Raw genomic sequence first — 26,363 nt, 5'->3', positions numbered from 1 at the left:
TTATTTACATTACCATTGCAGTAACATAAAACAAATATGATAATTCCTTTCTAAGCAGTTTTCTTCACGAGTGTGAAGAACACAAGTGTGTTTTACCTGAAGGAAAACATTTCACCTGTCAGAGATGGTGTCAAAAATGTCTCAGTTGAAACCAGTAACTGCCAAACTTTTTAACACAATGTCACCCACGTCACAATCTCACTTCTCTCCAGCTTTTGTTACAGAGGAAGTAATTCCATTAAACTCTATGTATTTTATTCCAAATCCTTAACTGTCCATTAAATGAAGAGCTGCAAAAGAATTTCTTGCCAGTTTCATATAAGTCATGTTGAAACTTTATGGTGTTCTTTCCTGACAATCCTTCCATTCTGCTTTGTGTTTTAAGTGATTTGTTCATTAATTTGGGCATTACATCTCTGCAAATAAACACAATGCAAGAGCAGAGGATGTCTGATTTCATAGCCTCTAATGTTTCCAGCACTGTGGCAATATGAGAAAATGCTTACAACAGTTATCCATCTAAAGCTGTCATTTTCCCTGACAGAAGGAGTCAACAACACAGGTTCTACACTGGGACTTGGGCATGTCTTTGTCAGTGGTCATTGGCCTGGATTTGAGAATCTACAAGCCAGAATATTTCCTCTTTCTGCCTGGAGTCCCCATCTAGTGATCTCTGGAAAGATCCAGACTGGCTTGCTAATCCATTAAGGCCTCCTGGAGAAAAACTGGAGCCAAGCCATGAAGAAAAAGGATCAAGTTTCCTCCTGCCTCTGCCTTTGGAAAGAGCTTTGGATCATTTTCAAAGCCCCCAGAGTCCATCTGGGCACAGCTTTCACTCTGCTACTGCTATCATTCAACACTGACATGTATCCAATTCAGAAGACTGAGCCTTACAACAGCAGTGGTACAGACTGGCAACCTAAATTGATCTAAGCAAGTTAATTAAATGAGTACTTGGGCTTGTAAACAAACCCTTACTTGCTGCTTCTATAGTTGGGGCACTGGTTTGCTTAAGAAGCCCTGAAGTCATCGAGCATGATGGAAATGCCAAGCTTTGATGTTAATTAACTGGATGGGTTTGGTCCAGGGCTGGCAGTGTATTTTCTAGTGCTTCTCCATCTTTCAGATGGTCAGGATTTCAAAAAAAGTACAAACAAATACTTCACATGGGCAACAGCCAGTCCTTCACTGAATTCCATTAATAATGTCCTAATAGGAGCAGACACGGACAGTTTATGGATCTGATCCTCTTTTTGTAAAACATTTACATTTTTCTAATTTCATTTGCCTTAGAGAAATATGTTTAAGGGTCAGGAACACTTTAAATAGCAGAAGAAAATAAGTGTTTTTATCTCCTTTTTGGGACATTTGTACGTCGTATTCTTTGGTAGCTTTTATAGACAACTTGCCCACAGTACCAAAAGAGAAAGATGTTTTCCTCTAAAATAAACAACTAATTGAGACAAAACCATCACCACGAGGGCTGCACCACACACAAACAGAACTTTTCCTGGCAGCTCACTTATCATGGCACTCATAGCAACCCGCTAAAAATTAATTATTTTGTTGATTTTTATTTTGCTTTTTATGAGTTTTGTGTTTGGTGGTGTTTTCTTCTGTAATGAACAGAATTATGTTATGAACAGAAGTGAAAGACAAGATGGAAGGGGTTTCTATTCTGCTCTTCCCAGCTGGGCATTTTTTGTGAATTCTGTAAGACTTGACTTAGGAAATGTACTGGTTCATACCAGACCTGATAACTCAGAAGGTTTCAGGGTTATGTTTGAGAGACAAAACAGGTAGACATCCAAGACTTATTCAGATCTTGGCCTAGTGATGATTTCATAATATGCTCTTTCATTAAAAAATAAAGGTTAAACACACAACTTGGGTAAGCTTACTAAAATGCAGTCCATTAGAACCTGAAGGTGAGAAGAATGAGTCTGTCAGACACAGCTGGCCTCACTGGTGGGAGCAAATGAAATTTCAGTATGTACTGCTGGGCAAAGGCACCCTCTATCTCAGCATCCCCACTTGAATATTCAAGAGGATTTTATACATCTGCTTAATGGTTAAATCCTGATTTGTCTGGGACAGAGCCCAGCTTATTTGAAGACAGAGGGTGATGGGTCTAGACGAGCAAATATAGGCCTCAGCCACCAAAAGACTGGTTTTCCATGAGCAATCTTTCTTCACTGCCACTTCAGCCAGGTTTGGAGACACAGCAAATAGGATGAGGATCCCCAATCACAGCACCACCTTTGAGACTTTAAGGACAGCTAGGACTGTACTCTCCTGCTCTTGTTGGGAGGCTCTTTTACCCTGACATGTCATTTGTTTTCTGGCCTAAGCCATGCTTATTCTTGATCTAAAGAGCTTGAATGAGTGAAACCACTGAGTAGAGAAAGTGGAATTAAGAATGAAAAGTAAAAAAACCTCCCCACATGTATAGCCAGTAGTAACTTCTAGTGTAAGGACAAAATTATTATATATTCAAGCAGAGCATTCACTGGCAGATTAATTAGGGATCTTTCTTTGCTTTGTCTTCTTCTGTTACAGAGCGGTATTTTCACTCTTCCTTCTTTCATTGCTTTGTGGGGTGCAACTTCTATACCCATAACTGGAAAAAATCGCTTTTGATGTTGATACAAATGCATGAGATTTGAATACACATCCAATCAGAGCACTTTTACAAGAAGTTTTGAATTTGTTGAATGTTCTGTAGAAGAAAAGTTACTAATCATTTCTGTGAAAAAAATGCATGAAATGTCTAAATTATCTGAATTTTGGCAACTTTCCCCCTCTAAAAACAGAAGTTTTCTTTATTAATTTTTGTTAATGCTGCACATGCAATATCACTGATGCAAAGATCACTAGCTGAAAAACAAGGTTTTAACATGCAATTACAGGGCAAAAGAAGCCAGCTTAAAAAAACCAGCTTAACTCCTCATACCCTTCCAAAGAGAGCCTGAAGAAAAGCCTACGCCTACTCCTTTGCATCAGTGAGGGATTTTTTTCAAGTTCAGATTAAAATGTGTGATTAAAACATAAAAACAAAGACAAAAAAGTGTAAGAATCACAAAATCCCCTTCAGTTCTTCTTTTCTCATATGTCATGTTTCTGGGATGATGAGGGACCTCATTGGTTTAGTTAAATTATCACTTTGCCTACACGGTCTGTTTGAGAAGATTTTCTATCAGCTGCTCACCTGCAGAGAGCCAAGATCTGTAAGGAAGGGTTGGCATCAGCACCCATGTGCTTCTGCCTCATTGCTTTTGAGGAATAAATGAACTGTGGGGTCACAACCACACTGCAAAAATTAAGAAAACAAACATGGAGCAACTCCACAGGAATTTTTAACTTCCCTTTTTAACACAGCTTGAGGGTTGTACGCAATAAAGTCTCAGCTGGTGGGGTTTGCAGAGCTTAATGCTGAAACAAGTGTCTTTGGGACTTAACTGAAGTCAAGGGCACTGCACAAAGTTAAACAATCCTAATGCTTTTTTCAAATACTTCAGTTACTTTGCTCTGAAGAGAAAGGTTGCAAGATGCTGTCTGGTGTGAGAAGACTATTTTCTGAGATAAAAATTTAAGGTGATGGCCCTGAAAGGGACACTGTGAGCTTGTGAGTTCACTTGCACCTTCTGCCATGTGACTGTGCCAAACCTGAAACACTGTGTGATAAAGGGCAGAAACTTGCCATGATGCTCACTAAACCTTCAAACGAAGGAAGTAGGAAGATCAACAAAATCCTACTTCCAGTCTCAACAAGACATATTCATTTATTAACTCAAGAATATTTTTTGATTCCCTCCTATTTTTAAAGGTGATCCCCATTCTCTCTGAGAGATGCAGCCTGTCTAGCAATCCCAAGAGAAATTGCCAAGACATGGTGTCTCATATCGGTACACAGGGGACAACGGCTAAGAAAAACAACCAGCGAACAACTACATGACTGGCAAACACCTCACTTGTCAGAAACCCAAAATGAAACAACAGCTGAGTCACCTCCCTGCTGCAACTCTACCAGAACACAGGCAGGAAAGTGATAAATCTGGAGACTCAGAATGATTTGCTGACAGCTTTAAACACAACTTCATGCAGTCTGTCAGCTTCATTGTACAGTATAAAAAGGGACTGGAAAACAGTTACATTCTACCAGAGTACAGGTGCTAATGGAAATTTTGTACAAGGGAGAAAACCGCCTAACTATAAACTCAATTAAAAATTCTGTGTGAGCCTTTTTGCTTTTTTATTTTCCTCATCAGATCAGGTGCCAAAAAGGCCCATGACCACATCTCTATTTGTTTTCTAGGATTTCAGTGTGCATTACAAACCCAAATCTCAGTAGGAAAGTTCTAGAATAAAAATGCCTTTACATAGCCATCAATTCAGGCTTGACCACAGTCAAAGACACAGGCGTGTTCAGCATAGCCACCTTTACTCAATAATTTTAGTTAAACAAATTCTTGAGTAAACAAAACAGCCATCATTCAAAGCAGAGTCACTTTCTTGCAATCCTATAATTCTCAGCTACCTTAATCCTCTGTTTTTAAACCATTCTTGTAGCAGGTCTGTAACAGGTAACTTTAACAACACAACAATATTATTCATTATATTACAAAAAAAAAAATCCCAAAGAGGACAGTTAATGATTTGTCACTTAAGTAAAGCACTACTTACTGGGATCAACTGCTTTACTCTTACATTCTATTGGGCACAATACTGTGATTTCATATAATATTGTAAGGAATTTTAGAAAAGCATATCTAAAATTACAGAGACAATAATTTCCCATAAAATCAACATATTTGTACACAATTCTTGGCTTGCCACTATATTTTTGACTGATTATTCAAGTGAAAAAATAATTATCTGGTAGAAGCACTTCAGCTTTTCTGCATTTGCTGGCAGAACACAAGACATTGTTCTGGCTCCCACACATAGCAGTCCTCTCTTACCAGAGCAGATGCAGCTTCTCATTGATTAAATTTGTTTGTCTTCCACAAATCTCCTGGACCAACTTCATAATCTAATCATCGCTAGATTCCTATTTGTAATATTGTTGGCACAATGCCTACTGTTCCCAAAAAAATTTATTAATCTGGAGAACCCTGGCCTCTCAGAAAGAAATTTGAGGATTTTCTTCCTGCTGTTTGAGTTAATGTACTCAGCAGATGGAGCTGTTAAATATTCCTGTTTTATTAAGATTAGACTGGATTACTGAAATTCTGTGGAAATTTTGTCTTCTTATTACACTTCTTTCCTTCTTAAAATGTTTATAGAGTAGTTTAATATTAAGTACTATGATATTCTAACTAACTACTATGATATTCTTAAGATAATAACTGAGTCCAAGATAACAAGGCATGAAGATGCCTTTTTGCATTTTCCTGAGCTGATAAAGGCTTGACTCTAAAGAACAACCAAAAGAACAGACAAACAGCTGGGTTTGTGCTGAAGTAGGATACCTTGAAGATGATGCTTCAGTCACACTGATTCCAGAATGACTCTCTTAAGTTAATAAGGAAGACTTACACAAGCATCTAAACAGGCAGGGAGCAGAGATAATAGTGCATAATTTATTTGAGCAATTAACTAATCAACAGTCTTTGAATAGTGATTTCATCCAAAGCACTGTTCTGAATCTACCCACACTGTTAATAGAAACTGGTTAAATCATCCTGATTCAGAGACACATCCAAAGAAACCCCAGTCTTTGGGAGGATATGCCACAAGAAGAAAGCAAGTTTAATGAGTTGAATAAGTTATTCATTATAAACTATTTGCTGAGCTATAATCAGCCATCAAGTGACTGAACATATGCTGAAATGTGAGGGTGGAAACCTTACAGCCTACAAATGTCTGAGCCCTGTACAGATAGATGAACCAGCTGGAAGTGCAGCATCATCACCTAGATAATCACAGACTACAGGCACTCAGTGGGGCCAGCTTTGAACAGATGCCCAGAAGCCAAAAGAAACAAATTTCTTTCCCATTAAATAGATTAATGGATTTCTTTTGTTCCTATGAAAATTGAACTATGTTAATAGAAAAAGACAAATAAATGTATAAATAAAATAAACTATGATTCAAAATGCATGCCTTTGCTTCATTCCCTGCTCCAGGCCTTGATAACACACATAAAGCTCAGGATGGAGCAAAGGGGCCCTAAAAGCCCCAGATGTACAGGACAGTGGAAGCTGCCTTGAAAGATGTTATTATGCATCCCAGATGTCCCAGCACAGAAGACAGGCAGGAAGATTGTGCTGAGGCAGGTATTTCAGAATGTCTTTATGCAAACCTTGCAGAGCTGCTGTTACAGAGAATCCCATGGTTATACAAATTGTGTTACAGCCTTCACTAGGATCACCTCAGACACAGCACAGTGCTGCTCTGCCACGTCCTCACCTTGGCACAGAATTCCAGCTACCACTATATTTGCACTTAAACTGAAGGGGAAAGCCCATCTTTTACATTTTTTCAATCTCATCACCTCCCTTATTTCTTTAATCCCATTTAGTTTTTTTCATGACTGTCAATCCAGAATAATGGCGTTAAACCAGTTTTTACTATTGCAGCAGAAGTGAGATCAGATCTTCTCTTTTGAATATGACCTTAGAACATGAGTTGTCAGAAAACAGTGAAATGGATCACCTGCTGAAAGATGTTACAATTATGTCACTGCTAGTAAAACAGTGGCAAGGAATGTGCCTGTATGCTGTATCTTTACTATATGCAGTGGTATCATTAAAATAGCCCTAACAGAGTTCACCCATGCCAATTATTAGACTACAAAAGTGAGCACGCAGTAACCCTGTTTTGGCAAAAAAGTGAGTTTGATAGTGTGCACAGGTAGTGTTCAGTGATAGTTCAGAACCAAAGACAGCATATTTCATTTACCAGTGTAGATGTACCTCAGGAGGATTAACTGGTCTTTTCCTTCAAATACTGGGTCCATGTTGTGTACTGGAGAGTTACTGAGTATTTCAGGTAAGTATGGTATTAAGCTTGTCAGTGTCATGTTTAGGAGACTGGGAAAGCTGCACAGCATGGCTTGGCACAACCTATCTGACTGATATCCTTTACCTGCTTCCTTTTACTAGTCTTATCTGACTATAAAGTTTAATTAGATTCTGCTTCTTACATGACTACAGAGAAAGGAGCATCATCCATTAATTACCACCATCACCACTGCTTGGCATTGCACTCCAGCTAAGTGAGGAGGAGCCCTCTGTTTGGGGCAGAAGGTGATGAACACAAGCACAGAGAGGGTAGCAGCATGAGCAACACAACTGCTAGGAAGATCAGCACAGTTTTCTGCTCTGCTGCTTCTCCAGGTTGAAAGTTTCCCTCTGCCTCCAAGGCTGCAAAGCAGAGACTTCCATATTATCACCCCTGTCTGTGCTGATAAAGGAGCAGTTCTGGGTACATAACATCTGGAGTGTCTGTAAGGATGACACAATTTACAGAACTCCCTCCTGGAAAGCTGCAGAGATGTAAACCAAAGGTTGTACTTAGTAACAAAACTCAGTCTTCCCTGTTGAAAAAATCTCAGTATTTTCACAATGCTGAGAGGTCTGTTACTGTTACAGTGACAACACCTGGGCCAGGACAGCTGGACAGATGGTCACTACACTGACAGAACTGCTAACAAGAAGGAAAAGCAGCTCTGTCTGCATGTTGACCCTACCAGGGAAAGTTCCATTTTTAGGTAAGATGTTGACTAGTTAGTTATTCAGCTGTCTGTACCCTGTGCTTGTGCAATAAAGGCAGGGCACGTGCTCGAGCACTGTGTAAGTACTGTCCATATTTTTGTGTTGTTAGTACAGATTAGCTGTGATTTTAGTGTGTGTAAGCTAGTACTCTCCCAGACAGCAGCTGGAAAAGGTCTGGGCCAAAGACCTTTCACAAAAGGGAATATGGGTACTGCCATCCTGTTCCAGTGGTTTCATCTGATAATAGTGAGCTGTGCTGTGCCATGTACCCTCAAGCCCAGACCACAGTTCCTTGCCCACTTGATTTTCTTGTACAAACATAATTACTGATAGCAATGAAAAATATTTGGGATTATTGTTTTTCCAAGTACTAATTCTGATTTTCTTCTCAATAGAGAAGATACAGCTCTTTTTTTATGTTGGTTAAGTATGAAACCCAGGTCAATGGTAAAATCTTTATCAGAAACAATACTTTGCCCATACACAAGTCATAAACTACTAACTGCTCCTTACATAAAAATATATGAAGAGAAGAAGAGGCAGCAGTGGTGGCAAGACTGAACAATTATTTGGTACAGAAGAACTGGTGTGCCATTCTCCACTGCACAAGGAACAATTAAATATATTAGAATTCCTTCCAGAGGACCGCTAAATGCATGGCGGATAGAGGAAGTATGTTGGAAATCTGTAAAATAACTGGACTGCAGAACTGTTCACTGTCTATTCACTGTAAGAACTAGAAACTGTCCAGTGGAACATTCAAGATTTGACTAGGACACAGTGAGAATTATTTTTTCACAGGCAATTCAGCTGGGCTGTGGAGTCCCTTGACGAATGCTGCATGTGCCAAAAGTCTGCATGAGTTCTACAGCTGATTAGTCAAATTCATGAAAGTAAAGTCTGTCAAATGGTACTAATTTTGGAGGTGCCATCTCTTACTCTGGGCCATCCTGATATTCTGATTGGTTAATGCTGGGTGAATATTCTGGGAAATATCACAACTCCCAGGATATCTATTGTTGGCCACTGATGGAAACATGCTATGGTGCTAGACAGAGCTTTTATCTCTATCAGTATGGCTGTATTATGTTCTTCCATGTCTGCTCTGCTACTCCACCATTAAACCTGCCTGTGATCAGTTTTCTCCCAAATTTATTATACAGCTGGGGTCATGGGGGACAAGAGACTCTTTCTGCCTTTCCTAAAGAAAACCAGAAAGTGGGGGGTGGGGGAGACTCTCTCCCTTTGGTGGCAGGAGTTGCAGGAAGAGGAGAAAAGAGAAACCACTCCATTCACAGTAAAGCTGAGGGATTTGAAGTGCTCTGTGTACTACGGAGGCTTCATCTGCTCCCTGTTTCCTTCTCTGTTCCTGAGCTTATACTGGCATTTGGATGAAGAGAGGAAGATATTACTCCCTATACCAAATGGTCTCTCTTCTCCAGAAAACTAATACATAGATCTCAGTTTGAATTGAACTCCCAGCCAAGAGAGGATTTAACCTTTTTCCATTGGGAGAAAAATTTGACTGTGATTCACCCTCACTTTTTAGGAACTGCATTACCCAACTTGTTATCAAAGAGCACTGGTTGTAGGGGTCAGTACAGCCATCCCAGGATAAAGCTCAGTGGTCTGTGGTAAGAAGCCATGTGAACAGGTGGTATCTTCTGCCCTCTAGGTCAGTGACCTGCTCCCAAAAACATTACCTTATGGTCTGATTTAAAGAAGGCCTGAACCTCTAAAAGGTCTGAAAATGCTATACAGTGCACTAGAAATGAAACAGCAGAGTAACTCCAAATTCTCAGACTCCCATTTCCTAGCATGGATATGCTGCCTTATGAACAATGTCAGCCACAAGTGCTTCAGTAAATTATACAAGCACAGCTATAGTTGTATAGGTCAGTCTTGAACAATTGAACTCTAGCCATGGAAGAGCTACATGCTTGGAGAATCTCACCTTACACCGGGGCAATATATGTTCATACCTGCAACCAGACATTACAGCTGTCTCTCATCTCTGGGAGATGAGAGAACAGAACTGAACTGAAGGAGTGTTAAGTCAGAATAACCTGATTTTATTACATTTATCTTTTATAAAATGGTTACTTTTAGCATATACACACTAGAAAGCTTAAATGAAAATTTTTGTGATTTTTGTCCCCCTAATCTTTCACAACCTTTTTTGAATCACAGGCACAAACAGTATTTTGGGAAGCATGGAATTAAAGGCTAATTTTCTAGACTTTCTGTTGTCAGCCAGACCCCATTTCTCTAACATAAAACTTCCTTCCTAATCCTTCCAACTTCAGTACCTTGTTTCCTCCTTTTACAAGGGGTGCCCTTAGGCGTTTCCGTCAGGAGGTGAAGAAGGAAAGCTCTTTGACAGAAGAAGGATTACTGGATTCATTGCCTAGAGTGTTTGTCCTAGGCTTGCATTTCCATATATTATTTCCTTTTTTTTCCCCTTTTCCCATAGGAAGGCACTCTATTTTTGTGCTAGCATTGTGCCATGTTTGCACTATTTTTACAGCTCTGTTTTGGTGCTCTAAATCTTCATGAATTAGGGAAGAGGCTGACTCATAGTAAGGGATTTTTCTTCTCATTTTCTGAGAGATTTTCAGCAGCGCTGTGGACTGCTCATCCAGGGGAAAAGCTAGTTATAGTAAATGTCGGGTGGTGTTTCTTTTGTTTGTTTTCATTTTTTGATTAGGTAATTCCTGTAATAAAACCAAATGCTCTAACACATAGTGAGCTGATAACACAATGTGAAATTCTGCAAGTAGGATGCATGGTGGAGGCCACAATGACAGACAAATAACACAATTATACTACAATTCCTCAGTGCACATTTAGAAAGATCAAGACTCATCACCCAAATTTTCCACAAATTAGCTAAAAAGATGCTCCACATAAAGTATGTTAATACAGCAGTAAGACTTCTACTCTTCTCTATGTAAGTCAAAGAATCTCTCCCTTCCCTCTATCTTTCCAATCTTAGAAATGCCAGGAATGCAATATCCTGTTTCCTTTGGTTTTGCTGGGGGCCTTGTGGGTGCTTCAGGAAATGTTTAAATGCTGAAACTTTAATAAAGAGCTCTGTTGTCCAAGAGAACCTCATTAGTCATGGACAATGAAAGACTATTAATAGCAACATCAACAATATGCAAACAAAAAGTCAGAACAGTGTTTAAAAGCCCTTTCTTCTCTCTAATGCTAAAGATCTTACTTTAGTCTCATAATAGCCTCACTTTATTACTCTGCAGTCAGCTTTTCTGTTTGTAAAACTGTAATTTCTATTGTAAACACCCCTTCCCAGAAATTGCCTTCTGCTTTTGGAAAGATACCTCTTTCAAGGCTTTTACAATCCATCTCAGAAAGGTAAAAGATCCTGGTTTTGTCCCTTTGAAAAATCACAGTTTTCACTTTTGAAATAGTACAACTTTTAAGAACTCTAGCCTTGAAAAAACCCAGGTTAACAAGAGTGATTTCACAGTAAGTCAGGGAAGCATGGACTGTTAGGATTTTACTGTGGGTGAACCTTTCACAGTAAGACAATACCATGTTTTACTACACACCCTTACTAAGGCTTCTGAATTGTGATGAGAAGAAACAGAACAGATTTGTTTCCAGATGAGAGAGTAAATAGAAGCACGCTTACATTCAAACTACTTAGATGGTAGGAAAAATTTTCTTTAAAAAACAAATGCTTCCCTGAAAAAACTTAATAAATGTTACAAACTTGATAAATGTGAATGCATGTCAGGTTAACTCATTAGGAAGAATCAAAGCTAACCTAAAAAGGTCTATATCTCAAAATGAAAACATAAAAGGGATGTAAAGGCCCAAATAAAATAGCTTTAAGCAATTTGCATTCTCTCTGCTTTTTTGTAATGCAAAGCCATTAACTATATATAGCTCAGTGTCTCTTTGGTCAGCAAAAACAACTCAGAAACACAACCAAACCAATCCCTTGTTCTACAATGCAACATGTTTTTAATTAAGAAAGAATGCCAGGATGATGGAGACCTTACAAGTTCAATAAGCTGAGACCATTCTGTTTTTGGAAGTGGGGGAAAAGGGTTAAGGTTTTCATTGTAAACTTCACATGTTTTATGTTAATACAACTATTTCAGCCCTTTCTTGACTTTCTGATCATGTCTTTTGACAGGAAAGGGAGTATTTGTTTTGTCTGCTTTTAGCTCTCATGAAAGCAAACTAGAACTGTCCAGAAATGTCTATCCTTTATTCTGACCTCTGCCTTCCAAAAGGAGCAGTTTAGGCATGATGAACTTATCAGAGTATGGAAGTATAAAATTCCCTTTCTAGTGCAAAAATCTTACCTGGGTAATCATTCTTGTCTACATCTGAGTCTCCTCTCAGAGTGAAGCCAAATCCCGAAGGCATGGACTGAGAGGCCCAGGCTCCATTGAGAACCTGGGAAGGGTTAGGGTTTAACCCATTACTGTGTCCATTGTAAATGAGCACTTTCCCTCTTCTGTCTTCTCCTGCAAATGGTGCACCAATAGCAATGTCTGCAGAGGAAAAAAAAAAAAAAAAAGGACACAATTAAAATTAAAACACCCTGCAGGAAAATAGACCCAAATTGCTTCTGCTACAAAAATGCAAGAACTTCAACATTCTGTATTTCTGAATGTATTCTAGTTTAAAGGCAAATATACAAAATGTTAGCAGGGTTTTTTCTGTGTCAAACTTTCATGACAAAAGCTTATAAAATAATCCTATGAAGAGGTTATTTAATTATACTAAATAGCCAGTCCACACTGGATTCCTCTACATATTTCCAGAGCAGTTAATTAGCTTTAATAAACCAAGATCTAATGAATACCTGCTTCTACTTTCATATTTTTAAACAGGTACAAATTTTCTTTGATTTCTTCTATCATCTGTTCATAAGGAGCAGCTGTTAGATAAAACTAATTTTCTTTTTCCAGATAACATGTCCTACACATACAAAAAACCTCACCCCCTCAAACACCTAATGCTACAGAATGCAAAAGAGAACAGTGGAACATAATGTTTTCATCTATACCAAATAATCATTTTATTGATGGAATAGTACTGAGTCAGGAATTTCACAAGAGCTCTTAGGCACTGTGGAATTAAACAGTTCAATCCTTAAAAATGAGGTGTCATATCCAAGAAGCAGAATTCACAGTGCTCTTCTTAGTTTCTGTGCACAGGATGTGGAGACAATATTGTCTAGATTGAGATCCATCAGCTGTTCTAGCTGAGCTAGACAATAGGAAACAACAGAGGATTTTTATCTATAGCCCTCATTTTTGGGTTCTGATCTAGGAAATGATGCTGGACTTTATTAAACTTGAATGGAGCACCTGGACTCTGGCTCTAGAGTCTTCTTAGTCTTTATACAGTAAGAGAGAAAAGCAGAAATGTCTTCTGCCTACCTCATCTGAATTCTGGAGAGAAGGGAGACCAACACAGCCTGCCCAGAGTAGCTGAGGGTGTCTGCTATTGCTCACAGGTAGAAAACAGGAATTCTCCACCACGAGGTTCAGCTGTGCTGAACTCCGTGGTGGGATTCCAGGATAAGTCAGTGAGGGTACTCTCAGCAGTCACAATCCAATGGCTTCTACCCACAGGATGGTATTCATACTTTGTGCACTCTGAACCCCAGTGCACTTCTATGACTCCTGACATGAATGATCCCTCCCACAGCAGCCACACAATGAGGACATTGCCCTAGAACCTAGTGGCTAGAGCATTGTGAAAAACAGCCCATGAGATAATTAATTTTTCCTTAGTTCATTAATTTTCCTTAGTTCATTAATTTTTCCTTAGTGGGACCACTATTCTAAAGGCTACTGTGCAAAACAGCTCTTCCAGGAAAAAACTTGGTGTTTTAGATGCAAAGATACCTGCTTTGAAGATCCCTAACATCCTGGAAATAAGAAGTAAGGAAATGCATGGAGGGAAAACCAAGATGCCACTGATCATGTCTAGGAGGCTAACTCCAGGTGCTCAAGGTATCCCAGCTTTCACAGGTAATCAAGCAGTAAGTTTAGTTGTTCTGGTTGCTTGAATTCAGGCTGCCAGTTAACTCACATGAACATTTTGTTGTGTGCATGTGCTGTAAGCATTTGAAAGAACACATTATGCACCAGATTTTTAGTACTTAAGTAGCAGTGGAAGGCTGACTCCAAAATAGTACTTCTGTACTTGCTCAGTTCTTTCATTGTTGACAAAATGCTCCATGTACTGAGCCTCATTGAATTATCAAACTCTTCCAAGCATTTGAGGAGAGAAAAACTCTGCTTTCAAAAAAATGAAACATCTTAACCAAGTAATTAAATGCCATTATAGTTATAAAACAAAAAGTATTTTTTTTAAAAAAATACTAATATTTAGTAAAAAAATCATACTGTAGTCAATATGACTGTCCTCTTATCGGTCGCTTTTCATGATTTGGGTCTCAATATCAGTTTCATTAGCATTAGTGTAAATTCTCATGAATTTCAAATATGTTACAAAGCCTTTGCCAGCACAGCACAGACACAATATTTGCTGCTTGGGCATTTGTAATTTCAGTGTTAGAAATACACTACATTACATACAAATTACCATTATATCCATCTTGATTGAGATCTCCGAGGTGTGTGATTGCACTGCCAAATCTACCAAACACTTCAGTGCCTGTCAGAATTTGTGCATCTTGGAAGAGGAATGCACTTTCTTGCAGGTACAGATAAACTTGCCCAACTTCTTTAGGCTTGCTCTCAAATTCTCGTTCCATAAAAAGAGGGGCACCGACTAGGATATCATCTAAACTGAAAAAAACACAAAAACAGTGTCACTGAGAGACTGAAGGTAAACAACACAGTTTATACACTTGCTAAACAAGAAGCTGGTAATTATCATACAGTCAGACTAACTGAGGTAAGAAGACACTTCTGGAGTCCTAGTTCAAACACTTGGTCAAAGCATGGTCAATTAGGGAAGGCTGCCCACAGCTATACTCAGTTCAGTTTTGAATATCTCCATAGATGGAGACTCCACAACCTCTCTGGGCAACTACTTCCAGTGTCTGACCATAATCACAGCCAAAATATTTCTTTCTAGGTTTAAATAGAACTGCTTGTACTTCAACTCATGCCCACAAGAGACACTGCAAACTTACAATTTGCAATTGATGATACTGAAATCAGGAATCTAAGAGTGAATCTGTGTCACTAAAACAAATTCTATAGATCTGTTTTACCAACAGTGCCAGCAAGAGACAAATTTTAGTACTAAATCTGTTTTTTTCAAATTATCAGTAAGTGACCAAAAGAAAAAAACTCTACCACTTTACAACAGATTTGTGAGTAACATAAATGAAACACAAGTAGAGCATCAATTAATAGAGAATGCCTCATCACTTCAAATAGAAAGTGGAGACAAAGACAAAGCTCTATTTCTGAAAACACTTCTGTTCAATATTATGTATACAAGTAGTTGCAGTGCTCATAAATTTTCTGTACTGGGTATTAAAGAGAAAGGACATAATCAAATCATAAAAATAAGATGCTTAGAAGAAAAAGTCTGTCTATTATGCTACTCTAAGAAGAATCAGTAAAAGAACACAGACCAATCAAAGCATATTTTGCATGTTGTTGTTCTAAATAGTAATGTTTCACAACATGTTACCAACATTTATTTAGAGGGAATAAAAAGATCCTTTCACGAACTGTGAAGGATAAAAAGTGTGATTGACAGACTCATGAAAAGCAGAAGTATTCTTAATGGATTATTCTGAGATATGAAATGATAGTATCAGATTAATTACTGAAGGTTGCTCAAGGCCCAATAATAAAGTAATTTGCATTACATTCAGTGGTCATTGATCATCTGTATTAAGGAAGTCTGTTACTGCAAATAACTAGGAATACTTGATCACAGAATATTTAATGTGGAAAACATTTTCTTGCTCTAATGTGAAAATTTTTTCAAACTTTGTAAAACTCACAGAAAGCTTTCTATTCACAATTCATCATATTTCCAGTATGAGGCTTTATCTATTAGCAAACCAAACAGTAAAATTGTACTACACTGTTTTTCCTAATCTTGACAGAAAAAAATCTGTATGATTCAGCAATATCTGAGCTACTATTTTACCACAGATGTACACTATGATTCTAAGATAGACACCGTAGAATTTAGCACAGAATATTTCATCTAGAAAAAAAAATAATTTCATAGTAGAACTTACACATTATATAAGCTGTGACAAAATATTTCTAGGAATGTTATTTTTCTGCTAAGTTTTATAGTATGTTTCCATAAAGGAAAGCGCAGTTCCAAATGTCAGGTCAGTTTGGTACAGCTGTCCTATTTTTTATGTTAGATTTTGCCCTATGGCATAAATAACTAAAAAGGAAGGAAGCAGATGCTGACTTCACATCAAAGGTGGGACTTTCCTTTCACACTAAACATTAAAAGTCTTCCTCTACTAATGGAAGATGTTTGTGGTTGGGACCACAGAATATCAGCTGAAATGGTTGCCATGAAACAATAGCAACAACAGAAAGAAATAATGAATGCTCTTTTGAACATAAGCTATTTTACATATACCATGTACTAAAAGCATTACACAGTAGCACTATCATCAATTACTATTTCAGTACCTCACAGTCCAGATATATTCCCAGTACACTGGGACCCCAAAGAGATCAGTGCTGTAGAAACCATGAAATAAAATATGTGTTTGGCTCCCTTGAATATTTTACAAATGAGCAATTTTAAGACTAAAGGAAGATTTTTTTAGAGATGACAAGGAACCAAATGACTGAGAGTCAGAAAGCTCTCAGCACACTGATGTAAAATAAATAGATACACAGATACCTTTAAAACCCTGGTCCATAGAGCAATAGCTAGAGTGCTTAAAATGGTGAAAAGAGAAACACAGACTGTCTATTGTGTACTAAAACTCTCGAAGCAAAGCCTAACCCAGAACACAAGATTCACCAGGTGATACAGAAAGCAAGCAGACAGGAGCTGGAGCTTGTTGAACAGGGAGCACAGCATCCCAGCTAGAAATGTACAGTACTGGGTTATTTTTCTGGTAAAACTTCAGTTTTGCTAAAATAAATGACAATGACTGTATAAAACGCATGAACAGTCCAGGGAGACCAGAATCTGGTAGCTAAGACAGCTCATCTTCTGATTTACTGAGGGACAGGTGGAGGGAGGGCAGTCATTTAATACACTGATCTATTTTTCAACTGGTTATGGGCAGCAGAGCCACCTCGAACACCCACAACACTTGGTTTGTCTTTCCTCCAGGTCTTCATATTTATTGCCCCCACCAAGGCCTTCCTTTCCTCACCCTCTTAAATTTCCCCCCTTCTCTTTCATGGCTGAGCACTGTAGGTCAAAGCACACTGCTTCAGCAAATCCTCTACAAGAGGGAACTCTCCCTTAGGCAATTCTAGAGGTTTGGGATTAGAGTTTGCTTTTTTGTGCTGTCACAGCAGTGTGCTATGGCTAGAAAGGAAGGGTTGGTCGGCTACACAACTCTCTCTGATCCTCATTTACTTTCTCCTGGTTCCTCTTCAATTGGGTAAAATAAGCAAACAATTGCTGCTTACCCTACTTTATACTCAGTTCTACCTCCCACCTTCTACAACTTAATTATTTAGAGAGCAAGCAGTCAAGGGGGTATGGGGGGTGTGGGTACTTGTTGAGTTCTAAGTGCCTGTGTGGTTAGTATGATGCATTTTGTTGGTGAAATAGGATATTTCAATTGGCTTTTTAAATTGTAGGGGTTTGTATTTACAAAATTAAGAGTTCTGAGTCAAATTCAGTTTGATGTGATTACTTTTAAAAAGCCATATGAGTAAATAAAAGCAAAAGCCCCTGGACAGTAATACTAAACCATGAAATGCAGTTCAGTGTGCAGTGGCATTTTGAAGTGGTTAATTAGATTTCATTATTGCACTAAGATGCTAGAGTTAACATAAATTATGTATTAATTTTTGCTCCAACACAGAAAAGTAACCAGTCAATATTACTTCCCTTCTGATTAAAAAAAAAATCTTTAAAAAGCACAAAGCTGACCACCTGCTGAGACTGTGTGCCATTCCTTTGTATCCTGCAGAGTAATAAAAAGCAGGAATATGGGAAATGTCAAGAGGTCAAAGTATAACTGTGGAAAGCTTTGATATGGGCCAAATAAAAAAAACCAGTAAACAGTTTATTTCACTATTTTTATTGGACTGATTCAGCCTAAATTGAAAGTGCTCTCTTTTTCTCTCTTTACTAGGAATGTAGCTTGTAAGTTGATGGCAAACTTGATTTATTAAGTTTCATTGTGGATTTCTCAGTATTAGCAACAGGCAGCTAACGGGTAGTTCAAACAGTATGCTCAATTTCCCTGTTCTGCCTACAATCCTGATGTGGTGCAGATAAAACTGCATGACTCACTTTGCTATACCCACAGAACTGCTGGGCCAGATCTACAGAACTTTTTTTCCTAAGACAAGCCTAATCTTTGAGCCATATTATGAGTCTTATTACAGCAAAGCACTATTCCTAATAATCCTGTGTTCTTTTTCTCAGCAAATAATTTAATCAGGTTTCTCATACTGATGAGGCCACCACTACCTCCTCATCTTTAGTTGAACAAAATGCCTAAGTGAATTTGAAGTGTTAATTTCCTTTTCCTTTTTTCCCCCTCCTTTACTCTTCCTTTCAGATAAATATTTCTATTGATTATATGTGCAAACCAGCAAAGGCAGGCTACATATCTAATCAGACATGTTTATCCAGTAGAGCTTTTTGTGTTTTGTTTTCTTTGGGATGTTTGGATCTCAGGAAGAGTCTTTAGATTTCTTTTAAGATATAGACTGGGAGACCACACAGGCCTCAACAGCAGTTTGATTATATTATTGACATAAACTGTGGTTTTAGAGGTACACAGAAAGTATGAGACCTGCCAAGTAACCCTAGGGTTAACAGGAAATAACCTGCACAGGAAATAGTTTGGTTCAGTGAGAAGTTAAATAAGTACCCCGAAAGTCTAATGAGTGTCTATTACACCTTAGATGAATGTTCCTTCAACCTTTCACATTTGTAATACATCAGTAGGACTAAATAATTTCTGATTCTGTATATCAGAAAAATCAAGATTTTCAAAAGCTGTGATACTATGACAAAATTTAATCTCAGAAATTTGGTAAGATTCGAGTTCTATGAAGCCACCATGGAAACTGCCAAAGCTTCTGCTCTGTTGCTGTTGATTTTTTTTTGTAACTGCAATAACATTTACCACCTTGTTACTTTTCTCTTCTCTTGTAAAACTCAATCTTTAAAGGGTCACTAGTCACTCATGAGAAGCAATGACTTAACCCAGAAAAATTATTTCATGCACTATGTTTAAGCACTTAATGAGAAATAATCACAAGGAAAACATATGATGTAGACACATCTGAGGCATTTTGCAATAAGCAATAGTACACTACATCTCTAAATATTATCCTGGCTCATCTTTGTGCAGACTTCCAAGCCTCTGAGTTTCAGGGATCTTTATCTCCTTGCTAGATAGCTACTATAAATATTCTCTTACTTCAGTCCTCTTCTTCTGAAATATTTAATCAGACTTTACATGACTTGAAAGCTAACAAGGGTTTTGTTCAACAGAGCCTGAAACCCCCAAGCATCTTAGGGATAATGATCCCTAAGTATCATGATCCTGGGAACAGAGCATTGTTATCCCTCTGACACACACAATGCCTGCTGTAACAACTATGGGGCACAGACTATGGTGGTCCTCAGGATGATAAAAATGGATGGCCAACCTCATTCAGGTGCTGGAATGAGGAAAGACTAGCTGATGACATTAGAAGGCTTTTAAAATTGAGAAGTGAAGCTATAGATGGGAAAATTTTCCTGTATGTGAGAATGGGAGAATGAACTTCTGACTTTCACCTATCTCTTCCCTGCGGTGCTATTTATTCACTGTTCTTTTACCTGGATCTGTTTCCTAGAACTCTGGACACTCCTCTGACACACTGCTTTGAATAAACATCCAGGAAGATAAACTCACCCAAACTAGGCCTGCAAATACTCATGCCACCGTGGCTGCACAAAGATAAGTCTATGTGGGAAATTAAAATCAGTGAAGCAGAGAAGCCAAGAGAAGCATTTTGAGGCATAAAGCACCTGAAAACCTAAATTTATTAATAAATATCAATCATTGCTTCTATTAACATTCAGTGGAGCTGAATATATTTTGTAACCTACCCATCACTGTTAACATCAGATACTGCAACTGTGTACCCAAAATAGGACGCCATCTGAAAATAAAAGACACATAGGATTTCATATTTGATATAAAATTTAAGGTTTTTTTAATGATAATCCTCTTTGATGCATTACAGATACAATATTTCATCACAGTTGCTTGACATTACCTGCTCACCAGTGAAGTTCTGGATAAAGGTCAAGTCAGAGGAATTAATAATTGACACCTGGCAACAGAAGAATAAAGAAAGTTTCAGGCACACATGGAGATGCTACAGCATGACATCACTGCAAAAGAATTTAACACACTAAAAGATGGTCCAAGAAAAAAACAGTGCTTTTTCTGTCTCACCACATCTATCCTGTATGATCTTGAACAAACTGCTAAGATTTCATGACCCTCAGCCTCCCCATGAAAAAAATAGGGGAAAGTATTTCTCTTCCTTGTTGGACACTGAACAGCAAATCACAGACTATCAACAAATCAGTGACTAGGCATGAAAACATGAACTTAAAATATAAAGAAGTATACACAGATACATAAATACATATACACACCTTTTTCCTAAAAATTCTACAAAGAAGTCCCAGAGACACCAGGAATTTGGGGAACACAAAACTAGAGAATGTGTCTGTGGCTGTGATCTATTTTCTCAGCCAGGTTACTTACGGAACTTTTTGCCTACAAGTTAACAGCTATATTCACAAATGTATATTGTTCTCTCCCTTCACTTCTAACTGCATATCATGACTCTTTGCATCTGGATTTCAGTGTATACACTTACAGCACTGAAAGTAAACAATGGGTATGAATAATCTGAACTTGCACTCCTCTGCACTGTGGACACAGCACTGCACAAATATATGCTACCCTATGGATGAGCTTAGGTCTGATAACACTCAGTGGGTAGGGATACTAGTCAGACTCAGAGCACGTCATTGTAATTGTGGCTGCCTAGTGAAAACAGACTTCAGAAGGTACTAAGTGCTTACCATCCCAAACCCAAACCAGTAAAGGCATTCCAACCCAGCCAGATAAGCCTGAGGGTGAAAGTCAGTGGCAGTTTTCCCTGATTTCAAAGTTTTGTATGAAGGAGACAGAAAATATAATGTAGCATTTAACCTTACAAATAGCTTAATTGCCTTCTTACTATGAAAAACATAAAATGAAGGTCCAGTACGTACATAGCCAAAGTTCTGTGCTCCCCTTGGGACTCCAGCAACCAGCTCTGAAAGGATAAATGATCAACAATGAACTGGTTTTGCAATCTGAGCTGTACATGAAAGATGTATCCCACACCACTTAAAACTTCCTTGATACGTATTTCAAATCCCTTAGGATTTTGATTTGTGATCTGCATCTGAAAGACCTGTAAATCACTTCAAGCCATTATTTCATAGGACTACAGCATTCATTCAGTTCATTTACTTGCACAAAACATTACACTCTGACTTTTGACCCATCCACGGATCTCTTTCTGTTTAGCATTGCTTAGCATAGCACAGTATAATAAAGTTCTTGGTAGAATTCAGCTTGCTACCTGACAGTTGTGTACTGATGAAACAAGAATTAGTTATGGCATCACATACAGCACAGAAGCTAAACAGAATTGTCCTTACAAATGCTTCTTTTCTTTTTGCCTACCAACAGTCTGTCTCATCCATTATTTCACTTGATGCCATGTAAGTGCTTGACAAATTCTGCACAGTCTATCCAAAAGCATTACAAGGAAATTTTTGTGAGTGGCATTGGAAGGATCCACTGAATAAGAACATTAAACATTAGACCTAGCTCCCTTCTAGGAGTAATTTTGCTCAATGGCGAAATCATAAACAACTAGTAGAAAAAAATGAGTAAAAAAAAGAAGGAAGAAGGAAAGTCCCAGCCTGCAGTCTTGTGATCTAAACCTTGCCTCATTAGGATATCCATATCAGAAGACAACAGCAGGAAGTTCAGATAACAGAGCACCTCAGCCACCTGCTTGTACTGACCTGGCCTTCCTCTGTTCCTCACTGGGATCATACACTCCCCTCTGACTGAATGTGTTTGCTCAAGGGGAAGGGGAATGAAAGCCTGAACATGACACAGGATGAATTGCGAGTCAGCCAACTATGCAATATTTTTGTGCCAGTCATTCACATGAAATACTGATTCAAAAATCATCCATTATAGAACTCTGAGTACACATTAAAAAAGCAGCCAAAAATGTAGCCGTCCATTACTGGGGTACCTCTTTTAACATATTATAGTGCTTGGCTCAAAACTGTGTGGTTTGTATTTAGTTTTTGAATCCTTCATAATGCAGGACAGGCAACTTTAACTGCAGAGGGGGTTAAGCAGCAGCAGTTCTGGAGCACTGGGTTTACTTGTGGAAATGTACTATGTCCCTACTGGCTTTGTGAGTCTGGACTACAGAGCTGTTCAGCCACTCAAGAGAGCTACCCCTTATGGAATTCAAATTTTTGTGTTACTTTAATTCTGTTATGTTATACTGTCTCAGGAAAGAGTTGTTTCTGAGAATACTGAGTACAGAGAGCTTAAGTCTCACCAGCATTACAAAAGTATAATAGGTATGTTCCTGTGCAGAGACCCAAAACAAGGAATTTAGTCTAAAGTGCATGGCCATATGGTTTCCATTCAAGTACACAGGTGCTTACCTTGTTCAGAATCCCCAGTAAACTCCCCAGCAGCCACTGAGTATCCTGTTTAAAGATAAATTTAAAAAAACAACCCAACTTGATAAGCCAATTTCTTTCAAAAAATACGCAATGACCATCAGATTTATCTGTTCAATGGATCTGCTGAATGCAAGTTTTCTAACATTAGTATACTAAAACTGTGTGGAAAAAAGGAAAATTGTTTATCACACTACTATGACTAAATTAATGGTAGGTTTGAATGTCTAAGAAATTGATCCCTCTTCTCCAAAAATGAGCTTTAAATCAATAATACTTAGGAATTCATCTGAAAAAACCACCAGGTACTATGGTGTTTTGCCTTAATAGCTATTGGCACAGTTCAGGTCTTCATCATTGTATTGTAATGTGTGAGTGTCCTGGCTGAGCTTTATATGGAAAAAAGCTCTTGGAGCTTTAGTAATCCTATGAGATAGCAACTACTGTCACAGTAAAGAAAGACTTCTGGATTGTATCAGGGACTTTAATTTCATATGCATGGGAAACAGTGCAAGGACACACCTTCAAATTCCACTGAATCTCTTCTATAACCTGTGTGAAGGAAAACCTGCCTTACATGTAGAAACATGTCAGTGTCCAGAAATTCTTAGAGATCAGTACTAATAAGTAGATAAGGAGGCTTTTTTCTATTCATTACATAAAATCTTCAAATTGACTTTTGTTATTGCTTACTTCAATTGTATCTTTTAAATATCACTGCAAATAAATTGGGTATTTGTGTAGTACTGCACAAAATACCACAGAACTGAATTTGAATTTATCTAATAAAAATTGAAATTGTCTTTAATTACATTAATTTCAATCCATCATCTTGCAATGAAAAAATACATTAATCGGAAGATTTTGTATTTCTGCTTAACTATTTAACATCAAATAATAAGAACCCTAACAAGCCATTCAAGAACTCAACCTTCAAACCCTGTTGCTGTGCATCATTTTAAGAATGTTAGTAAACTCTCTGAAGTAACCAGCAAACTACTGATTTGCTGATGTGCTTAAGGCAAAACATGTTCAAATCCTCTCACAACTGGGACAATAGTAATGTAGGGCTTGTTTTCATACTTATGTAAGACTTGCCCTTTTAGAAAACACTGCTAACTCATAGAGAACTCAGCTTACCCATGTAATTGTCATCATATGAGGGTGGTGCCACTCCTGTTTGCTTCTCTCGTGCCAGTTTCCTCAGAATATCCTTGAAGGAATAATTTGCAATGATGTCCGCAACACTTGCAGTGATTACCTGACCTGGATTCAAACAGCTTCATAAATGAAAGGGACCTAAAAGAGGGCCAGATTCTAGAAAACAGGGCTAGCAGAACACCAGAACAGAGCAGAAAGGACACTAGTACCACACAATGATAGATCACTTCTCTCAAGCTTTCTCCATTATCACCCTGGAAGTCTCAAGAGTACACATAGATCATTAAAACAAGGCACTGAATCTCCATTGAACCACTACAAAAACATCTTCAGATACATTTCAATCTACCAATTCAAACTAAAGTCACTGCACTGTACAAATGGAGCAGACCAATGAAAGCAATTTCTCAATGGAGAAATCAAAGCTATGAATTCCCTACAATCACAGTCAATTAGATCTTAAAAAAAAATGCAAAACCACACATCACAGTGGGCAAGCTGGTAGGCAGAGGCAGGGAATCAGCAAAATCATATATATAAGAACAGGTTAAAAGAAAAATAACCTCTTAATTCTCTACTGAAACAACCTCAGGGTTTATCTACATAAGAAACTGCATCTTGGAACCTACAGTGATGCCTCAAATAAACTTAAAATCCACATCGATAGCTATGAAAGGTGGTGTTCAAAAATGAAGTAACAAACATTTTTAAAATAGTATATTTGTTCTACAAATATCAGCAATTTTTAAACCTGCAGTATTGCTAGGGAAAAATTCAACTCATTAATTAAATTACAAATACACTAAAATACCAACATAAAAATAGTTATTTGCATTTGTTTAACTTCCTATACAAACCACATCCTGGATTTTCATGGCTTATTTTTAGGCTCAGTTTCTTGTTAAGCAATTCTTTTGATTTACATTTGTTGAAAATAAGATCAGAGACCGGTTACCTTAAACCAAAAAACCAGTGGAAATCTAGAACAACAATACTTTCTCCTTCACTTCTTAGATGCAGTTAACCAGCCAGATGAACATACCTTGCCAATAAAAACTACCGGGCCCGCCTACTATCAGGTCTCCATTCTACAAAAAGCAGAATTAAATAAAATTACACAACAAAAGAACACAGCAAAATTAAGCATGCATGGGAAAAAATCAATTTAAATGACCAAAACAATATCAGAATCATGATAAAGGAGAATAGCCATGCTCAAGGAAAAGGATGTAGGTGAATGGATATGCAGGAAAATCCACAGTTAAAAAAAAGTCAAAATCACCCTATGCATCTGCACTGGAATGAAAGCCATTTATTTTACTATTAATATAACATTTCAAAAATTGCTGCTTAACTGTAACAAAACAAAGTTAACAGAAAAGAGGGTGCTCAAATTCAATGAAACTACAGTAATGTTTTAGAGAGAATTATACAATGCAGTTGCAGAACGCTCAAAAGAGTGGCAATTGTCAGGTCAAAGTTACCTGAAGCCCTGGTGCTGTAAATAATGGCCCAGATCACAACAATCACACAAAGTTTATCTTTTCTCCCACAACATTGTTACTGGACCCCCTTGGCAATTAAGAAAATCTAGTGCTTTCCCTCAGGTACTTTCATCGCCACATGAGCATGGTTTTACTCAATGACTAGTCTGCCACCAAAAGCATCCTTTGGTTATTTTTGTGGATGTGACAGCCAGAAAACTAGATAAGTTTTCCCAAAATTGGCCTGGGAGACTTTAGAGAGCTGGACATAAACAATGACAGCTTATTATTAAAAACAACCTGCAGGTGTTGTTTTCCTACTGTCTGTTTATTTGTTATTCTCAAAGATTGTTTATGAAAGGGCATTTTGTTAATTAGCCAATCAGGTGAAATGTATTAACTAAATGACCAATCAGTCCACCTGCATTGGAACAGTGTCTAAAAAGGAGCAGTCCAAAATAAATGGGTGCTATATGTCACTCAGCCTTCTGATGGCTTTGTGTCATTTCTCACTAAACAGTGACATATTTTAACTTTTTAAAACTAGTTGGTGCCTGCCCCACTCCTTCCTGAAAGTCAAGTAAAGCATTTTGAGTGAAATAGACTGAGATAGACGCATATAGAAGTTTTTGCCTAATTATCTGTTAAGATAGACTGAGACAAAGTGGAATGCTGCAGAGATAAGCAGGTGCTGATTGAGTATTTCTTTTATTAATGAAACAAGAATGTTTGAAGCTTGAAAAGGAGGAAAGAACTTGCAACAACTTCACAAAAGTTTCCATATCCAAGAGCATGGAGATAACCTCATGATCACTGAGACAGCACTAGAACCCTGCAGATATATCATAATGACATTTGGTCAAAATACTTCAGAAGCAGAATCTCACCTTGTAAAAATCTAAGCTGAAACCTGCTTGACAAAAGCCTTGTCCTTCAGGATCTGCATTGCCTGCAATTATGAAGGTAGAAGCATTTTATTGATTTTAGTGCATGTGGAAGATAACACAGATACTCCTGGAGCTGTAACACTATGAAATGTAATATTGCCAAAATATGTGAAAATATGTAT

The 26,363-nt window shown here is 37.9% G+C and overlaps 1 protein-coding gene across 1 annotated transcript in view; it reads right to left on the bottom strand.

Annotated features, from left to right (window-relative positions):
• ITGA8 (integrin subunit alpha 8) overlaps positions 1-26,363 on the bottom strand; it is a 113,644-nt gene that overhangs the window by 71,512 nt on the left and 15,769 nt on the right. The window contains exons 5-13 of the mRNA XM_030944060.1: positions 26,182-26,243; positions 24,853-24,898; positions 23,790-23,915; positions 22,632-22,676; positions 21,159-21,202; positions 20,144-20,200; positions 19,974-20,026; positions 14,316-14,521; positions 12,056-12,247 (exon numbers count right to left, since the gene is read on the bottom strand). Of these exons, the coding sequence (XP_030799920.1) occupies positions 12,056-12,247; positions 14,316-14,521; positions 19,974-20,026; positions 20,144-20,200; positions 21,159-21,202; positions 22,632-22,676; positions 23,790-23,915; positions 24,853-24,898; positions 26,182-26,243 (831 nt within the window). The remainder of the gene's footprint in view (positions 1-12,055; positions 12,248-14,315; positions 14,522-19,973; positions 20,027-20,143; positions 20,201-21,158; positions 21,203-22,631; positions 22,677-23,789; positions 23,916-24,852; positions 24,899-26,181; positions 26,244-26,363) is intronic.

The sequence above is a fragment of the Camarhynchus parvulus genome, chromosome 2 (assembly GCF_901933205.1).
Source record: "Camarhynchus parvulus chromosome 2, STF_HiC, whole genome shotgun sequence".
NCBI lineage: Eukaryota > Metazoa > Chordata > Aves > Passeriformes > Thraupidae > Camarhynchus > Camarhynchus parvulus.
Note: the sequence above shows the minus strand (reverse complement) of the source record. Positions and strands in the feature narration are given on the sequence as shown.